Below are 20,815 nucleotides of genomic sequence, written 5' to 3' on the forward strand. Positions count from 1 at the left end.
AACGAAGGCCTGTAGATGTGTCGCTTTGCACATAGTGGCCTAATGCACAAGTCACACACAATATTAACAGAATACAAATTAATATTGACATTTGAATTTTTATTCATTTAGCAAATGTTCTTATCTGGAGCGACTTAAAGTTAGTCCATTCATCTTATGGTCGCTAGGTAAGACAACCACATATCACAGTTACTGTAAAACGTTTGACATTTTAAAATCCCTGAGAAAAAAAAATGAAAAAAAGTGGTGGACACGTTATTGGGATGTGTTTTGGCTGACTTTTCATTGGTCAGTTTGGTGCCTTGGAATACGTAGGTGTATCCAGTATCAGAAGAAGCCTAGTGTGTAGGTTTGGTGCTATCGGACCGCAGAGAAATATACTAAGATGATGTTGTGTCCTGGCCATCTGGAAACTAGATTTTAATACAACAACACTATCATCCTGTAGCTCCGTCCCATGATTGAATACAACCACGTTTACACGTAGAAAAGTGTTGCACCTTCAGCCTTTGCGTTCCTCCAGCATGACCAAACGCCTCATCACCCTCTCCCGACAGAGGTGTTTAAACCAGGAGAGAGAGGGATTGATGAGTGGATCGTTTAAGCTCTGTTGGCTGTGTCCTTGCCCCCTGTCACCTCGCCACAATCCACCTCTGGGATGAGTTTGATCTTGATCTCCAGGGACACCTCGCTCCCCTCCTGCCCGCTCCGTTTCGGTCCTCTCGGGAACTCATGCCGAGTGTGGCCATGGTGACAGGAGGGAACACTGGGCGTTCCGAAGGCGCAGCTTCTTCTGTGTATCACTGGGAGCTGAGGAGAGGGGGGGAGGAGGAGGAGAGGGGAGTAGGAGGAGAGGGGAGGAGGAGGGGGTATTGTTTGGGGGACGAAAGATCTGGGGAGACAAGACAGAGACACAAATGGGATGTTGATGTTGAGGGGAGAGGGGGGGAGGAGGGAGAGAGTGGTGAGGACGAGTGAGGATGGGGGGTAAGGGTAGTGGAAGTTGGTCCGTTTGGCCGTAGGGCACATCATGGTGAACTCACACAAACCCTACCTGACAGGGCAGGGGAGGTGGGACACTCATACACACGCACACGCGCACGCACACACACACACGCACACGCACGCGCACACGCACACGCACACGCACGCACGCACGCACGCACACACGCGCGCACGCACGCACGCACGCACGCACGCACGCACGCACGCACGCACGCACGCACACACACACACACACACACACACACACACACACACACACACACACACACAGCAGTCCCCAGCACATAACACCAGCTGCCTTATTGCTCATTGACATTTTCGCTCCCTCTCTGTCAGTTTCTCTGGGTGTCTCATAGTCACAGGTACATGGAACGTGCACATTACGCTCAGACAAGTAAACGTGGACCCCCTTACACACCCAAACTCTACGATTTTGAACCGTTTCAAGAGAAGAGAGTTGAAGAGATATTCTCTCTACCTCTCTGCAGGGGACATCTGTACCCTCCTCTCCGTCTTGCTACCTCGGGCTACATAGTCCAGTCAAGGGAGAGGATTATTTATCAAATCAAATCACATTTTATTTGTCACATACACATGGCTAGCAGATGTTAATGCGAGTTCCGACAATGCAATAGTAACCAACAAGTAATCTAACCTAACAATTCTCCAACTGCTACCTTATACACACAAGTGTAAAGGGACAAAGAATGTGTACATAAAGATATATGAATGAGTGATGGTACAGAACGACATAGGCAAGATGCAGTAGATGGTATCGAGCACAGTATATACATATGGGATGAGTAATTTAGGGTATGTAAACATAAAAGTGGCATAGTTTAAAGTGGCTAGTGATACATGTATTACATAAAGATGGCAGGATGCAGTAGGTGGTATAGAGTACAGTATATACCTATGAGATGAGTAATTTAGGGTATGTAAACATTATATTAAGTGGCATTGTTTAAAGTGGCTAGTGATACATTTTTTACATCAATTTCCATAATTAAAGTGGCTGGAGTTGAGTCAGTATGCAGCCACTCAATGTTAGTAACAGTCTGATGATTTAACAGTCTGATGGCCTTGAGGTAAAAACTGTTTTTCAGTCTCTCGGTCCCTGCTTTGATGCACCTGTACTGACCTCGCCTTCTGGATGATAGCAGGGTGAACAGGCAGTGGCTCGGGTGGTTGTTGTCCTTGATGATCTTTATTGCCTTCCTGTAACATCAGGTGGTGTAGGTGTCCTGGAGGGCAGGTAGTTTGCCCCCGGTGATGCGTTGTGCAGACCTCACTACCCTCTGGAGAGCCTTACGGTTGTGGGCGGAGCAGTTGCCGTACCAGGCGGTGATACAGCCCGACAGGATGCTCTTGATTGTGCATCTGTAAAAGTTTGTGATTGCTTTTGGTGACAAGCCAAATTTCTTCAGCCTCCTTCACAACACTGTCTGTGTGAGTGGACCAATTCAGTTTGTCCGTGATGTGTACGCCGAGGAACTTACTACCCTCTCCACTACTGTCCCGTCGATGTGAATAGGGGGGTGCTCCCTCTCCTGTTTCCTGAAGTCCACGATCATCTCCTTTGTTTTGTTGACGTTGAGTGTGAGGTTATTTTCTTGACACCACACCCCGAGGCCCTCACCTCCTCCCTGTAGGCCGTCTCGTCCTTGTTGGTAATCAAGCCTACCACTGTAGTGTCGTCCGCAAACTTGATGTTTGAGTTGGAGGCGTGCATGGCCACGCAGTCGTGGGTGAACAGGGAGTACAGGAGAGGGCTCAGAATGCACCCTTTTGTGGAGCCCCAGTGTTGAGGATCAGCGGGTTGGAAATGTTGTTACCTACTCTCACCACCTGGGGGCGGCCCGTCAGGAAGTCCAGTACCCAGTAGCACAGGGCGGGGTCGAGTCCCAGGGTCTCGAGCTTGATGACGAGTTTGGAAGGTACTATGGTGTTAAATGCTGAGCTGTTGTCGATGAACAGCATTCTCACGTAGGTATTCCTCTTGTCCAGATGCATTAGGGCAGTGTGCAGTGTGGTTGTGATTGCGTCGTCTGTGGACCTATTGGGGCAGTAAGAAAATTGGAGTGGGTCTAGGGTGTCAGGTAGGGTGGAGGTGATATGGTCCTTGACTAGTCTCTCAAAGCACTTCATAATGCCAGATGTGAGTGCTACGGGGCGTTAGTCGTTTAGCTCAGTTACCTTAGCTTTCTTGGGAACAGGAACAATGGTGGCCCTCTTGAAGCATGAGGGGACAGCCGACTGGGATATGGATTGATTGAATATGTCCGTAAACACACCAGCCAGCTGGTCTGCGCATGCTCTGAGGACGCGGCTGGGGATGCCGTCTGGGCCTGCAGCGAGGGTTAACACGTTTAAATGTTTTACTCACGTCGGCTGCAGTAAAGGAGAGTCCGCAGGTTTTGATAGAGGGCTGTGTCAGTGGCACTGTATTGTCCTCAAAGCGAAGCAAAGAAGTTATTTAGTCTGTCTGGGAGCAAGACATCCTGGTTCGCGACGGGGCTGGTTTTCTTTTTGTAATCCGTGATTGACTGTAGACCCTGCCACATACCTCTTGTGTCTGAGCCGTTGAATTGCGACTCTACTATGTCACTATACTGATGCTTAGCTTGTTTGATTGCCTTGCGGAGGGAATAGCTACACCGTTTGTATTCGATCATGTTTCCGGTCACCTTGCCCTGCTTAAAAGCAGTGGTTCTCGCTTTCAGTTTCGAGCGAATGCTGCCATCAATCCACGGTTTCTGGTTGGGGAATGTTTTAATAGTTGCTATGGGTACGACATCGCCAATGCACTTTCAAATGAACTCGCTCACCAAATCAGCGTATTCGTCAATGTTGTTGTTGGACGCAATGCGAAACATATCCCAATCCACATGATCGAAGCAGTCTTGAAGCGTGGAATCAGATTGGTCGGACCAGCGCTGAACAGACCTGAGCGCGGGAGCTTCCGGTTTTAGTTTCTGTCTGTAGGCTGGAAGCAACAAAATGGAGTTGTGGTCAGCTTTTCCGAAAGGAGGGCGGGGGGAGGGCCTTATATGCGCAGCAAAAGTCAGGTGAACAGAAGGACTTGAGTTCCTGTATGTTGTTATGATCACACCACATCTCGTTAATCATACGGTATACCCCCCCCCCCCCCCCACCCCTCTTCTTACCAGAAAGATGCTTGTTTCTGTCGGCGCGATGCATGAAGAAACCAGCTCACTGCACCGACTCCGATAGCGTCTTTGGAGTGAGCCATGTTTCCGTGAAGCAAAGAACGTTACAGTCTCTGATGTCTCTCTGGAATGCTACCCTTGCTCGGATTTCATCAACCTTGTTGTCAAGAGACTGGACTTTGGCGAGTAGTATGGTAGGGAGTGGTGCGCGATGTGCCCGTCTCCAGAGCCTGACCAGAAGACCGCTTCGTTTGCCCCTTTTACGGCGACGTTGTTTAGGCTCGCCGGCTGGGATCCGATCCATTGGGTGGTGGGCAAAAGACAGGATCCATTTCGGGAAAGTCGTATATCTAATCGTAATGATGGTGAGTTGACGTTGCTCTTATATTCAGTTGTTGCTCCCGACTGTATGTAATGAAACCTAAGATTACCTGGGGTACCAATGTAAGAAATAACACGTAAAAAAAACGAAATACTGCATAGTTTCCTAGGAACGCGAAGCGATGCGGCCATCTCTGTCGGCGTAGTTGGTTTTCACCACATCTCTAGGCGTACCCCGGTGTACCCCGACTCCACTGCCAGTATGTACTGCACCAGAGGAGGCTGGTGGGAGGAGCTGTAGGAGGACGGGCTCATTGTAATGGCTGTAATAGAATCAGTTTGAAGGGAGTCAAAGACGTTGTTTCCGTGTGCTTGTTTGGTACTGTTCCGTTTATTCCATTCCAGTCATTACAATGAGCCCGTCCTCTTATAGCGCCTCCCACTAGCCTCCTCTGTACTGTACTGCAGCACTCACCTGAGTGATGAACAAACGGCAGCCATTTTGTACCCGAACATTGTATTGTACTTATAAAATATATTTTAAGTGATGTACCCTTGAATAAGGGGGATCTGCCCTTACATTTTTTGGAGAAAAACTACTTCATTAACTTATTTACGAACTGAAGTTATGTCATTTAACTTTAAAAATAATTATACCACCTTTTCCCTCCTTCCCTTTCTCTCTCTCTCTCTACCTCCCTCCCTCCATCCATTCCCCTCTCTCTCCCTCTCCTTCCCTCCTTCTATCCAAAGAGCCGTTGAGAGTGACTCTGTCTCCTAAGAACCTGAAGACGGGCATCAGCAGCACGGTGATCCTGTCGTGTTCCGTGCAGGGTTCTCCCCACTTCACCCTGTCCTGGTACCGCAACACAGAACCCGTCCTCCCCGACCAGCACTTCTCCATCCAGGGGGCCCACAATGAGACCCTGTTCATCTCCGCTGCCCAGAAGAGACATTCGGGAGCCTACCAGTGCTTCGCCACCCGCAAGGGCCAGACGGCACAGGACTTCTCCATCATACTGCTGGAGGGTAAGGAATGTGTGTGTGAGTTAAGGGGGCGGGTTTGGGTTGTGTGTGTGTGTGCGCCTATCAGTGTTTTGCCATCTACAAGAACTCGACCTCATAGGCTGTGAAGTGTGTGTGTGTGTGTGTGTGTGTGTGTGTGTGTGTGTGTGTGTGTGTGTGTGTGTGTGTGTGTGTGTGTGTGTGTGTGTGTGTGTGTGTGTGTGTGTGTGTGTGTGTGTGTGTGTGTGTGTGTGTGTGCACGTGTTCGTGCATCAGAAATGACCCCATACCTAGCCTCTAATCTCTCCCCCCTCTCCATCCCTTCTTCCTCAGATGGTACGCCCCGTATCGTGTCCTCCTTCAGTGAGCGAGTGGTGGTCCCGGGGGAACCCTTCTCCCTCATGTGTGCTGCCAAAGGCGCCCCTCCCCCAACCATCACCTGGACTCTGGATGATGAGGCTGTGGCCAGGGACCCATCTCGGGTGAGGGCCAGCCAGTACACGCTGTCGGACGGCTCCACCGTGTCCCACGTCAACGTCAGCAGCCCGGAGATCCGCGACGGAGGGGTGTATCGCTGCGCCGCACGCAACTCGGCCGGTAGCGCCGAGTACCAAGCGCGCATAAACGTAAGAGGTGCCTGTCTACTTTTCAATATCAGCCATTGGGTTCTAATACCCACCCTCCCAAACCCCCTTACCTTTACCCCTCCTTTCCACTCCCCCTTCTCTACATTCCTTCTCCCTTGCTTTCTCTCTCTGTGTGTGTGTGTGTGTGTGTGTGTGTGTGTGTGTGTGTGTGTGTGTGTGTGTGTGTGTGTGTGTGTGTGTGTGTGTGTGTGTGTGTGTGTGTGTGTGTGTGTGTGTGTGTGTGTGTGTGTGTGTGTGTGTGTGTGTGTGTGTGTGTGTGTGTGTGTGTGTGTGTGTGTGTGTGTGCTACTTGTTTGTCCCCATGCCATCATCTGTTCTTTCCAAATATCTGTTGTTTTTCTACTCTTGCCAGTTCTCTATCAGTCTTTGTTCTTCCAGCCCATATGTTTGTCTGTCACTGTCTCGCTCTGTCCCTCCCCCCTCTCTACTCACTCTCACACTCTCTCTATTACACACACACAACACACACACACAGTTTGAGTGTCAAAGCCAGGAGAGGGAACAGGGTATTCCTCCAGAAAGAAAGAGACAGAGGGACGACCATGGCGGCCACAGTCTGAGAGAGAGAGAGAGAGAGAGAGAGAGAGAGAGAGAGAGAGAGAGAGAGAGAGAGAGAGAGAGAGAGAGAGAGAGAGAGAGAGAGAGAGAGAGAGAGAGAGAGAGAGAGAGAGAGATGGGGTAGTCAGAGGGTAGTGAAGAGAAGGAGGGGGAAAGAGTTGTGAAGATTGAAAGATAGGGGGTTACAAAGAGTGTGAGATGGAGGGAGTAGATGGAGGATAGTAGGGCATAGAGAGAGATGCAGAAAAAGAGAGGTACGCAGAGAGGAGGAAGTGGAGAGGTGGTGAGACAGATGGTGAGGAACAGAGGGAGAACGGAGGAGAGGAGAGCCAAGTCTCATCTGAGCTTGTGTCAGAGAGGTGATGGGGAGCACTGATGACAGGCCTGGTGATGTCACTGTCACTGCGGTGATCGCCGGGGACAACAGGGAGGAGGAGTGGCACTGATGGCCAGAGCCGTATAAGAGAGAGAACGGAGGAGAGGAGAGAGTGAGAAGAGGAGAAGAGAGCCAAGTCTCATCTGAGCATGTGTCAGAGAGGTGATGGGGAGCATTGATGACAGGCCTGGTGATGTCACTGTCACCGCGTTGATCGTCGGGGACGACAGGGAGGAGGAGTGGCACTGCTGGCCAGAGCCGTATCCCTCTCCACCTCTCCATCCTCTCTCTCCCTTTCTTCCCTTTCTCTCTCCCCATCTCTTTCAGCAAGACGCTCAGTTATGACACGTGTGTCTGCTCTAAGGAGACACGCCAGAATGCTACATTGGAGTGAGAATGAGTTGTTGCCAGGGACTCTCAAACCCAGCAGTAACACACGCTCTGCTTGCAGTAACATACACTCATACTGATCCACATACACACTGATACACACTGACAGATGATACACTCAATCGCAGTAACACTTAAAACAAAAGTACTCCCCCCCACACTTGCATATACACACACTTACACTCCACAGGAACACACTCAATATTGACTTACTGACGATACACTCAAATGCAATAACATCCACCAAACTGCACTTTCACGCAGACGCACACAAACACACACTTGCATTACATTTGAATTCATGTGTGAGTGAGAGTGTGTGAGAGACGGCGTGTGAGACAGTGTGTGAGGGACGGTGTCTGAGAAAGGAGCAGCGTGACAGAGCTGGTGGATAATACATCTGCGGTCGACTTGTCAGAGCTGTGACTTCAAAGACCAACGCACACCGAGGGAGCAAGAGAGCGAGGAGAAGTAGAGAGAAAGAGTGAGAGAAAAAGAGAGAGAGAGTGGACTCGTACTAAATCAACCCGGCGCTCTCCCGGTGAACGCATCACACCTCACTTTCTCCCCTGTCTGTCCTCTCTCTGTCCCCATCGTCTCTCACCATTGGTCCTCTCTGGGTCCTCCAGCCCTGTTGCCCATGGTAACACACTCATCGTGCATTGTGTTTCCTCCATTCTCCCCAACCGTCATCCTCGAACTGACTGTGGATTGCATCCAACTGGCACCCTATTCCCTATACAATGTGCTACTTTTGACCAGAGCCTATAGACTGCCATTAGGGACTCAACCTGTGTTGATACAGATGTAGGGTCTCAATTTGATCACTCTTTTGTTGCTGAAATGCAAACTTGTGGTGTATTCAAGCCGTCTGGCACAGATGTATATGAGATTAGAATTTGTAATGAATCTAGAAGCTAAAATCACCTACAGTAGGACGTGCAAAGATAGTCAGGAAATTGCAACAGAAATGTATTACAATGATTACGTTTGTACTCTCACCATAACACAGGAAATAGACATGTGCACAGTTACGTACACGCACAGACACACACACGAACAGATTTGACTGAAATGGGACAGGGCATTATAACCCCCTATCCATTCATACACCCGATCCTCCCTCCCTCATTTCCTCCCCTCCTCTTTCCCTCCTTCCCTTTTCTCCACAAGCTCATCTGATGATCTCCCTCTTTCCCCCTCCTTCTCTTCACTACCCTCTGACTACCCCATATCTCTCTCCTCTCTCTTCTCTTCTCTACCTCTGTCTCTCTTTCTCCCTCTCTCTCTTCTCTCTCTCTCTGTCTTCTCTCTCCTCTCTCTCTCTCTCTCTCTCTCTCTCTCTCTCTCTCTCTCTCTCTTCTCTCTCTGTCCTCTCTCTCTCTCTCTCTCTCTCTTCTCTCTCTGTCTCTCTCTCTCTCGCTCTCCTCTCTCTTTCTTCTCTCTCTTCTCTCTCTCTGTCTTCTCTCTCGCTCTCCTCTCTTTCTTCTCTCTCTCTCTCTCTCTCTCTCTCTCTCTCTCTCTCTCTCTCTCTCTCTCTCTCTCTCTCTCTCTCTCTCTCTCTCTCTCTCTCTCTCTCTCTCTCTCTCTCTCTCTCTCTCTCTGTCTCTCTCTCTGTCTCTCTCTCTCTCAGGTTCTCCCAGAATCAGGGATATGCGTAACATCACGGCGGTGGCTGGGAGGAACACCTTTATAAACTGCCGTGTGATTGGCTATCCCTACTACTCAATCAAGTGGTACAAGGAGGGGCTTCTGCTGCCCGACAACCATCGTCAGGTGGGCGCATTTCCTCTCTCCACAATTTTCTCAATTTTGTACACAAACGCAAACAAGAGTAACAAGAAAAAACCCAACTAACGACAACAATCACCTCAGCATCATGCTACATGTACAAATAAATTGTCACAGCTCAGATACAACGTGTATGTGTCCTCAAACTGCACTCTTTTCCCTTCGTAGTGCTTTTTGACCAGAGCCCTACAGAGCGCAGTTTGGGGAAACAGACATGTTGTATCTGAGATATGACCATTTATGTGTACATGGAGCATGATGCAGAGGTGATTGTTGTCGTTATTTGGGTTTTGGTTAAAAGTAGCGTACTATATTAGGAATTGGGTGCCATTTGGGATGCGGACCCTGTATAAATGTAAACTGTTAAAGTGCTGGCATTCCCATGGTCGGGGAATCTTAATATTAATTCTAATGTTCATTTTAAACTTAATCTTAATCCTAATCATGATCTCAGGTGGTGTATGAGAATGGCACTCTGAAGCTAAGTGACGTCCAGAAGGTTTTGGATGAGGGGGCGTACCTCTGCAGCGTGCTCATCCAACCACAGATCTTCATCAGTCAGACCGTCTACGTCCAAGTCAAAGGTCAGGAGTCACTTACTCTACAGGAAGTGTGGTGGGGTAGTCGTTCATTTGTGTGTCCAGTTCTAGTCCAAGAGCCTCTAGGTACGCGTGTGGCTGTCTGTGTTACTGGATGCTGTGTATTGGGAGAAGGGGGGTGGGGGGGGGGGGGGGTACGTCACTAAGTGTGTGTGTGCATTTGAGTATGCTTGTGAGTGGGTTAGTTTTGTGTTTGAATGAATTTGTGGGAGAAAGAGCAAGTGAGATAGTGAAAGAGCGAGAGAGCGCACGTGTAGCCTCTAATGACCTCTGATTACGGGCCGGAGCGGCCTGCTGCAGCCTCTCAACCACTCAGCAATTGCACAAAGCAAGAGTGCTATTGTGCAGATATATATGAGTGTGTGTGTGTGCGTGCGTCAGAGCACAGGGTCAAGACTGCACAGCTTGCGTGTTGCCTGTTTTATAGTGTGTTGATGAGGTTCAATGTGTGCTTGCCATAGGAAGACGGAAGGGTGTGTCATCTGGTGTGTGTGTGTGTGTGTGTGTGTGTGTGTGTGTGTGTGTGTGTGTGTGTGTGTGTGTGTGTGTGTGTGTGTGTGTGTGTGTGTGTGTGTGTGTGTGTGTGTGTGTGTGTGTGTGTGTGTGTGTGTGTGTGTGTGTGTGTGTGTGTGTGTGTGTGTGTGTGTGTGCATCTCGTCATTTCTCTGATTTAATTAGATTAATTTTAACGAGGCCCAAATTAAATCCCCCAGATGTCTCAGCTCTACGCCTCCCCCCCCCTCCCCACCTCATTCCTTGCCCCCCACCCCTACTGTGGTCACCATGGCAACGCCATTCTTCCCTCTGCCGAATGGGCTCTAATTAGAGCAGCTATTATGGGCTGGAGTGGAGAGGGTTGGGGCGCCGGGGAGACGCTGGGTTCCAGGATTAGACTGACTGGAGATCACAGGGAAGGTCACTCACCACCAACTACTAACCAGCCCACCACCCAGTCTGAATCACTCAATATGAACTATCCATCTCTCTCTCTCTCTCTCTCTCTCTCTCTCTCTCTCTCTCTCTCTCTCTCTCTCTCTCTCTCTCTCTCTCTCTCTCTCACACACATGTATGTATCTGCTTCCCTCCCTCTCTGTCTCTCCCTTTTTGACCCTCTCCCTCCTCCTCCTCATGCTTTCTTTCTCCTCTTATTATATCTCTCCCTCCCTCCTGTTTTCCGTCTCTCAGTGCCCCCTCTGATCCAACCCTTTGACTTCCCCCCCACCTCCATTGGGAAGCTCATGTACATCGCCTGCGTGGTGTCGTCTGGCGACATGCCCATCCACATCACCTGGCGTAAGGACGGCCAGGAGGTCGCGCCCTCGTCCGGCGTCAACATCGAGACCAAGGAGTACATGAGCTCGCTGCAGATCGGCAAGGTGTCGCTCAAGCACAACGGCAACTACACCTGCATCGCTAGCAACGACGCCGCCACCGTCAGCTCTGAGAGGCAGCTCACTGTCACAGGTGAGACGGGGCCGGTTGACAGACAGACAGACTGACAGTCCCACCGTCAGGCTCCAAGTTTAATCTTCTCCCTCCCCTCCTTACAGTGCCTCCTCAGTTTGTGGTCCAGCCCAATAACCAGGATGGGATCTACGGCAAGGCGGGGGTCCTCAACTGCTCCGTGGACGGATACCCCCCTCCCAAAGTCATGTGGAAGCACGCCAAAGGTACCCATCCTCACCCGTTGATTTACAGCATTTGCCGTTACTGTGTATCTAGCCGTGTTTGATATCAGCCTAAAACCGTTCAGATGTCCTATACCATTTAGCAGACACGTTGATCCAAAGTGATTTACAACAGTCAGTGCGTCTACCAGCTGAGTCACACAGAACCACTATAATATCGTGGATTATGATCTTGATAACCATACTGCAATCATCAGCGAAATCCACCCCCTCGCTAGGTACAGGGAACCCCCAGCAGTACCACCCAGTGCCTCTGACCGGTCGGATCCAGATCATGGGGAACGGCTCCCTGCTGATTCGTCACGTCCTGGAGGAGGACCGGGGCTACTACCTGTGTCAGGCCTCCAACGGGGTGGGCTCCGACATCAGCAAGAGCATGGTCCTGACCGTCAAGAGTGAGTCTGACCTTCAACCCGGACCACGAGTACACATTCTCATCCACACACCAGGGCAAAAGTTACCCTAGTGGTTAGAGCGTTGGGCCAGTAAAATGAAAGATCGCTAGTTCCAATACCCGAGACGACAAGTTGAAAGATCTGTAATTGTCACCTTGAGGAAGGCACTTAACCCTCAATCGCTGTACTAGTATGGCTGACCCTGTAGAACAACACATTTCACTGCACCTATCGGGTCTATGTGACAATCACAAAAAACACACCATGACCACATGCTCTCAACCACACACATACTGAGTGAGCTCTGACACCAGCAATCGCATGGTCAAGAGTGAGTCTGACTGCAACCTAACCACACACAGCGAGGAACATAATCGAAGAAAATGGCGAAAACTAGCCGATAGGATTTAATAAAAAAATAAGGATTGTTACTCCTCTGGTTTAACATACCTTCCTGGTATAGAGACCGTGGCTTTGCTATTTGTATCCCACGGATACCCCCCCTCCCAAAGTCATATCCCACGGATACCCCCCCTCCCAAAGTCATATCCCACGGATTCCCCCTCCCACATCCTCACCCGTTGATTTACAGCATTTGCCGTTACTGTGTATCTAGTCGTGTTTGATATCAGCCTAAAACCGTTCAGATGTCCTATACCATTTAGCAGACACGTTGATCCAAAGTGATTTACAACAGTCAGTGCGTCTACCAGCTGAGCCGCACAGAACCACCATGAGATGGCTTCAGCGAGGGCTGGAACACTCCAGTCAGCGTAGAGTATCAGTTTTCCTCTTGCGTTCTCTCTCTCTCTCTCATGAGTCCCTCAGTGTGTCAAAGCAATGAGGCGACTCTGATAGCACTACCATAGCTAGCTATACTGACAGAGAGACAGAGAGAGAGAGCGAGTGACCATGGATATACTGGTGATACAATACAGAACAGGAGAGAGAGAGATGGATTGTGTGACTCTAGGGATCCGTCTTCAATAAACACTTTGTCTTTCATCATGATCTGCGATCAATCTGTCGACCCTGCACTGGCCTTCAGTTACATCAACATCTAAAACACACACACACACACACGCACACATACACACACACACACACACCTTTGCGCTCATCAAATCAGATCAAATGAAATTGTATTGGTCACATACACATGTTTAGCGGATGTTGTTGCGGGTGTAGCGAAACGCTCGCGGTGTTGATAAAGTGCTCTTATCGTGTGCGTTAGCCTCTGAAGCCTCTGACCTGCGTCGATCTGTAAATAGCAGACTGTCCTCCTGCAGCAACTTGACAGACAGCCGAGATGCTTCTCACTCACTACCTTACTGTATCTTGCTCTCACTCGCTTCTGCTCGAGCTCTCGCCTCTGCTTCGCTCACTTGCTGTGTAGGTGTCACTCTCTCTCTCTCTCTCTCTCTCTCTCTCTCTCTCTCTCTCTCTCTCTCTCTCTCTCTCTCTCTCTCTCTCTCTCTCTCTCTCTCTCTCTCTCTCTCTCTCTCTCTCTCTCGGTCTCCGTGTCGCCCTCACTCTGAGGCGGTGTTAGTGCTGTTGATTGAACCTTTCTTCTCCTCCTGCCTCCCTCAATTCTGTCCGTTTTGCTCGGCGGAGGGAGGAAAGGAGGGAGGGAGGGATGAATAAACGATGGAGACAAAACAGCGTTTGCTCTCCTCAGATCGATTGTGTGTGTGAGGAGTAAGGAAGGAGTTGAATAGGATGGTATGTGAGTGATTGAAGTGGAGGAGAGGGGGACAGGTAGAGTGAGCATCCTTCCTGGTGCTTATTCACACAGTTCCCACTAAACTGAGTATGAGAGAGGAAGGCATGTACAGTACCCGTCAAAGGTCTGTACGCACCTGCTCATTCCAGGGTTTTTCTTTATTTTTACTATGTTCTACATTGTAGAATCATAGTGAAGACATAAGAACTATGACAAAACACATCATGAAGTAACCAAAAAAAGTGTTAAACAAATCTAAATAGATTCTTCAAAGTAGCCACCCTTTGCCTTGATGACAGCTTTGCACACTCTTGGCAACCTCCTCCTCGATGCTTCACAGTGGGAAACACACTTGAAGAGATCGTCAGATCATCCGTTCACCTACTCTGCGTCTCACAACGACACAGCGGTCATCAGACCAAAGGACCAATTTCCACCGGTCTAATGTCCATTGCTCATGTTTCTTGGCCAAAGTCTCTTCTTCGTATTGGTGTCCTTTAGTAGTGGGTTCTTTGCAGCAATTCAACCATGAAGGCCTGATTCATACAGTCTTCTCTGAACAGTTGATGTTGAAATGTGTCTGTTACTTGAACTCTGTGAAGCATTTAATTGGGCTTAAATTTCTTAGGCTGGTAACTCCAATGAACCTATCCTCTGCAGCAGAGGTAACTCTGGGTCTTCCTTTCCTGTGGCGGTCCTCATGATAGCCCGTTTTATCATAGAGCGTGACGGTTTTTGCGACTGCACTTGAAGGAAACTTTCAAAGTCCTTGATATTTTCCGTATTGACTGGCCTTCATGACTTACAGTAAAAACGGATTGTAATTTCTTGCCATAATGTTTACATACTCATCTCATATGTATATACTGTACTCGATACCATCTACTGTATCTTGCCTATGCTGCTCTGTACCATCACTCATTCATATATCTTTATGTACATATTCTTTATCCCCTTACACTGTGTATAAGACAGTAGTTTTGGAATTGTTAGTTAGATTACTTGTTGGTTGTTACTGCATTGTCGGAACTAGAAGCACAAGCATTTCGCTACACTCGCATTAACATCCGCTAACCATGTGTATGTGACAAATAACATTTGATTTGATTGATTTGATTTAATATGGACCTGGTCTTTTACCAAATAGGGTTATCTTCTGTATACCACCCCTACCTTGCCACAACACAACTGATTGGCTCAAACACATGAAGAAGGAAAGAAATTCCGCAAATGAACTTTTACCAAGGCCCACCTGTTAATTGAAATGCATTCTAGGTAACTACCTCATGAAGCTGGCTGAGAGAATGCCAAGAGTCTGCAAAACTGTCATCAAGGCAAAGGTTGGCTACTTTGAAGAATCTCAAATATATAAAATATATTTTGATTTGTTTAACACTTTTTTGGTCGCTACACGATTCCATATGTGTTATTTCATAGTTAGATAATTGTTCCTCCATTGCCTAATGGACTTAAGCTTTTACTGCAGTGAGCTAAATCAGGGTCACACAGAGGTTACATCCCAATATTACACTTTATATACCCTACCGTTGAAAAGTTTGGGGTCACTTAGAAATGTCCTTGTTTTTGAAAGAAAAGCAAATTTTTTTGTCCATTAAAATAACATAAATACAGTGTAGACATTGTTAATGTTGTAAATGACTATTGTAGCTGGAAACGGCAGATTTTTTTATGGAAAAGCTACATGGGCGTACAGAGGCCCATTATCAGCAACCATCACTCCTGTGTTCCAATGGCACATTGTGTTAACTAATCCAAGTTTATCATTTTAAAAGGCTAATTGATCATTAGAAAACCTTTTTGCAATTATGTTAGCACAGCTAAAAACTGTTGTTCTGAATAAGAAGCAATTAAACTGGTCTTCTTTAGACTAGTTGAGTATCTGGAGCATCAGCATTTGTGGGCTTGATTACAGGCTCACAATGGCCAGAAACAAAGAACTTTCTTCCAAAACTCATCAGTATATTCTTGTTCTGAGAAATTAAGACTATTCTATGCAAGAAATTGCCAAGAAACTGAAGATCTTGTACAACGCCATGTACTACTCCCTTCACAGAACTGAAGCCCCGGTGCACAACTGAGCAAGAGGGCAAGTACATTAGAGTGTCTCGTTTGAGACGCCTCACAAGTCCTCAACTTGTGAGGCCAATAAAAAGGAACGATTAAAATGGGCAAAAGAACACGGACACTGGGCAGAGGAAGATTGGAAAAAAAGTGTTATGGACAGACGAATCTAAGTTTGAGGGGATCACAAAGAAGAACATTTGTGAGATGCAGACAAAAATGCAAAACATGCTGGAGGGGTGCTTGATGCTATCTGTGAAGCATGGTGGAGGCAATGTGATGGTCTGGGGGTGCTTGATGCTATCTGTGAAGCATGGTGGAGGCAATGTGATGGTCTGGGGGTGCTTGATGCTATCTGTGAAGCATGGTGGAGGCAATGTGATGGTCTGGGGGTGCTTGATGCTATCTGTGAAGCATGGTGGAGGCAATGTGATGGTCTGGGGGTGCTTTGGTGATGGTAAAGTGGGAGTTTTGTACAGGGTTATTTTGGTAAGAAGCAGTCAGCTGGTAATCCGTCTATAATGGAGTGGCCAGCACAGTCACCGGATCTCAACCCTGTTGAGCTGTTGTGGGAGCAGCTTGACCGTATGGTATGTAAGAAGTGCCCATCAAGCCAATCCAAATTGTGGGAGGTGCTTCAGGGAACATTGGTTGAAATCTCTTCAGATTGCCTCAACAATTTGACAACTAGAATGCCAAAGGACAGTATTCAGGATATGTAATTCAGGATTCTATGACGAAAGCAAGGATGGACACAATTATTATTTCAATTAAAAATAATTATTTATAACCTTGTCAACGTCTTGACTATATTTCCTATTCCATTTGCAACTCATTTCATGTACGTTTTCATGGAAAACAAGAACATTTCTAAATGAACCCAAATTTTGAATGGTAGCGTACATCACAGAAGACTGAAATATAACACCATTTTTTGACATAGAAACACCAGATTTTTGGCTTTTAATTATTATTTATTCGTATAAATTATCAAAAATGTAACATTCCACCCATGAGGCCACGAGGTAACGTGACTTTATTATGATTATGAGTAAGAAACATTTATTCTAGTGTCAAAATGGACTATTAAGTGTAAATAGGATACATTTGGCCATACAGTTAGTCCCGTTCAAAACTGAGATTTACAAGATCATTTAAAAAATATATGTAACGGAATGAAGGGTGTGTAGCAGTTTTCCTTGGGTTGGGTTTATTTCAATCCTGCCCACATACCCACAGCTGGCAACACCTAAGTAATCATCAATTTGGAGCACAGCTGCAAGTGACCCAATCATAATGCCCATGGTGAATTTGGTTTGACTTTGGATATCCCTATGGGGCTAGTTAGGGACCATCAGTAAATTACACAATGTACATGGGACAATATTTTAAATGTTCAATGGCTCCAAATTTCAATGACTTAAAAACCTCAAACCAATGATATACTAATCATATATATATTGACAGTCCCTAACTAGCCCCACAGATAGGCTATCCAAAGTCAAACCAATGGTGACACACTGGCCAGCTGAAGCTAATTGGCCAAAGAAGTTGGCTAGCTTGCTAGCCAAGGCTAAGTCCAGACACAAGACTTGGTTACGCTGTTTCAATCTCATTCTCAGTCGCATTTCCTAATGAGGAGGATTAAACTCTAAAATGATCTTAGTGCGAAAGTTGAATCTTATATTTTGGTGGAAACTCATGTATGACGAAAAACTCTGCCTGTATTTCCCTGTCGGACCCTGTCCCATTATTTCCCTTGTCATTCCCGCCATCCATCCCACCTTCATTCTTCCCTGCATCGTTCTCTCTCCAGTCCCAGCAATGATCACGTCGCACCCCAACACCACCATGGCCATTAAGGGACAGATTAAGGAGCTGAACTGCACAGCGAGGGGGGAATGGCCTATCATCATCCGTTGGGAGCGCGGTGACACGGTCATCGACCCCGACCGTAACCCTCGCTACGCCATCACCACCAGCCCCAACGAGAAGAGTGACGAAGTATTGTCTACGCTGAAGGTAAGTCACACACATATATACTGTAGACATATATACACACACACACACACACACACACACACACACACACACACACACACACACACACACACACACACACACACACACACACACACACACACACACACACACACACACACACACACACACACACACACAGTCAGACACAGAAACACACGCACACACACAGATAACACACGCGCCATTTAGAGGGTTAGGACATCAGATACACCAAACTGAGGATATGAGATCAGATGAGCTGTGTATGGAAGTGGCTTTACGTAGTCTGTCTCTCTGTCTCTCTCTCTCTCTCTCTCTCTCTCTCTCTCTCTCTGTCTCTCTGTCTCTCTGTGTAGCTGAAGCCAGCAGAACGTGGTGATTCGGTCTTCTTCTCCTGCCATGCCATCAACTCCTATGGAGAGGGACGGGGACTCATCCAGCTCACTGTGCAAGGTCAGTGGGTCAGACAATCAGCCAGATGGAAATGCTTGGGTCACATTCATTAGCGCACACTGTATCAAAGCGTTTTGCAATGGAAAATGCTAGTTCAGGTAATCATCCCTGTTTCAGTCCGTTTTCTTCCGTTTGGTGCCTAGTGAATAGACAACTACTTGCTTACTGTGACGTGAATCGGGAGAGAGCAAAAATCAGTACAGGATCGCTTTCTTTCACACTATGCTAATGTTCTATTCCCTCTACACTCTTAAAAACAAATGTGCTATCTGGAAATTAAAAGGGTTGTTCAGCTGTCCCCATTGGAGAACCCTATTGGGTTCCAGGCAGAACAATATTTGGTTCCATTTAGAACCCTTTCTACAGAGGGTTCTACCTGGAACCCAAAATGATTCTACCTGGAACTAAAAAGGGTTCTTCTACCTTACATCTTTCTCCTTTCCTTTCTTTCTTTCTCTCCCTCTTTCTCCCTCAGAGCCCCCAGACCCTCCAGAGTTGGAGGTGAGGGAGGTGAAGGATCGGAGTATGAACCTGCGCTGGACCCAGAGATTTGACGGCAACAGCATCATCACCAGCTACGACATTGAGTACAAGAATAAGACCGGTATGCCAGGGGTCAGCGGGGGTTAAACTGGGGATTGACTGTTAGTCGGTACTGAGAACAATACCATAACCGACTAATGTATCTTCTCTCTTTTGTGCGCACACATACACTCACACAAACACACACATACATATATATACACACTCACTCACTCACTTACACACACACACTCATAAACACACGCAGATCCATGGGAGTTGAAGCATGCCACACGTAAGATCTCTCCCACCAATAACCAGGCCAACATCGTGGATTTACACCCTGCCCAAGTCTACAGCATCCGCATGTTCTCCTACAATAAGATCGGACACAGTCAAGCCAGCAAGGAGCTCACCATCAGCACCGAGGAAGCGCGTGAGTCTAACACAACCACACACACACACACAAAGTATTCAGACCCTTTGACTTGTTCCACATTTTGTTACGTTGCAGCCGTATTCTAAAATGTATGAAATAAAACAAAACCCTCAGCAATCTACACATAATACCACATAAGGACAAAGTGAAACCAGGTTTTTAGATCAATTTTGCCAGTTTATTGAAAATAAAACAGAAATACCTCATTTACATAAGTATTCAGACCCTTTGCTCTGAGTCACGAAATTGAGCCCAGGTGCTTCCTGTTTCCATTGAGTTTCCATTGATCATCCTTGTGAAGCTTCTACAACTTGATTTGGAAAGGCACACACCGGTGAGAGCAAAAACCCAGCCAATGAGGTGGAAGGAATTGTCTGTAGAGCTCCGAAACAGAATGGTGTTGAGGCACAGATCTGGGGAATGCTACCAAACAATGTCGGCATCATTGGAGGTCCCCAAGGACACAGTGGCCTCATTCTTAAATGGAAGACGTTTCGAAACCACCAAGACTCTTCCTAGAGCTGGCCACCCAGCCAAACTGAGCAATCGGGGGGGAAAAGGGCCTTGGTCAGGGAGGTGACCAAGAAACCGATGGTCACTCTGACAGAGCTATTGAAATCCTCTGTGGAGATGGAAGAAGCTAACAAAATGTGGGAAAAGTTGAGGTGTTTGAATATTTTCCGAAGGCACTGTGCAAGCACACACACAAATACGCACAAACAGATATCGACGAGATGATCTTAGTCAATCATTTTCAGTGCAGTCAATCTCTCTTTTCCTCCCGCCAGAGCCCGATGGTCCTCCTATGGAGGTTTTCCTCCAACCTATGACCTCGCAGAGCATCCGCGTCACCTGGAAGGTAAACCACCTGTAGATTCAAGACTATTACAAACATCATAGCAATATGACATGAGATGCTCTTTACAGGTCGAGGCCCAGTCTGAAATTAAAACCTAGAATCACATATCTGTTCACGCCACAGAACTCTATCAATGTCAATTTTTATCCTCTTTCATTCTCTCATCCCTCTCTTCTCCCTCTCTCCCTCTAGGCCCCCAGGAAGGAGCTTCAGAATGGGGTGATCCGGGGTTACCAGATTGGTTACCGTGAGAACGGGCCGGGCAGTAACGGCCAGTACAGTATCGTTGAGATGAAGGCTACAGGGGACAGTGAGGTGTACACCCTGGACAACCTGAAGAAGTTTGCCCAATATGGAGTGGTGGTCCAGGCCTTCAACAGGGCCGGCACAGGCCCCTCCAGCTCTGAGATCAATGCTACCACACTGGAAGATGGTAGGGGGCATGGAACACACACACAAGACATATGCGCACACACACACACACAATCCTTGATTGATGTTCTAATGTGTTTTCTTAGCAGGAGCCCTAATGTAGACATGTCTATTCTACCACACCCAGAAATCTGCTCCTTTTATTCTTTGTCCCCAACGCTCTAGGCGACCAGTTTTGATAGCCTTTAGCCGTACCCTCATCCTACTCCTCCTCTGTTCCTCGGGTGATGTGGAGGTAAACCCAGTTTCATGCATGTCAACATCAGAAGTCTCCTCCCTAAGTTTATTTTACTCAATGCTTTAGCACACTCCGCCAACCCTGATGTCCTTGCCGTGTC

General features: G+C 47.5%; 1 protein-coding gene across 5 annotated transcripts in view; it reads left to right on the top strand.

Annotated features, from left to right (window-relative positions):
- LOC123993048 (Down syndrome cell adhesion molecule-like protein 1 homolog) overlaps positions 1–20,815 on the top strand; it is a 167,837-nt gene that overhangs the window by 118,971 nt on the left and 28,051 nt on the right. For 4 of the 5 annotated variants that reach the window (XM_046294799.1, XM_046294801.1, XM_046294800.1 and 1 more), the window contains exons 6-18: positions 5,250–5,525; positions 5,835–6,134; positions 9,106–9,248; positions 9,718–9,847; positions 11,048–11,326; positions 11,413–11,532; positions 11,769–11,945; positions 17,567–17,772; positions 18,129–18,225; positions 18,701–18,829; positions 19,016–19,183; positions 19,975–20,045; positions 20,238–20,478. In XM_046294799.1, coding sequence (XP_046150755.1) covers positions 5,250–5,525; positions 5,835–6,134; positions 9,106–9,248; positions 9,718–9,847; positions 11,048–11,326; positions 11,413–11,532; positions 11,769–11,945; positions 17,567–17,772; positions 18,129–18,225; positions 18,701–18,829; positions 19,016–19,183; positions 19,975–20,045; positions 20,238–20,478 — 2,337 coding nt within the window. Of the gene's footprint in view, positions 1–5,249; positions 5,526–5,834; positions 6,135–9,105; positions 9,249–9,717; positions 9,848–11,047; positions 11,327–11,412; positions 11,533–11,768; positions 11,946–17,566; positions 17,773–18,128; positions 18,226–18,700; positions 18,830–19,015; positions 19,184–19,974; positions 20,046–20,237; positions 20,479–20,815 lie in introns of those variants that run through there. The other variant, XR_006831357.1, reaches the window with a different exon arrangement.

This window comes from Oncorhynchus gorbuscha, linkage group LG13, assembly GCF_021184085.1.
Source record: "Oncorhynchus gorbuscha isolate QuinsamMale2020 ecotype Even-year linkage group LG13, OgorEven_v1.0, whole genome shotgun sequence".
NCBI classification, from domain to species: domain Eukaryota; kingdom Metazoa; phylum Chordata; class Actinopteri; order Salmoniformes; family Salmonidae; genus Oncorhynchus; species Oncorhynchus gorbuscha.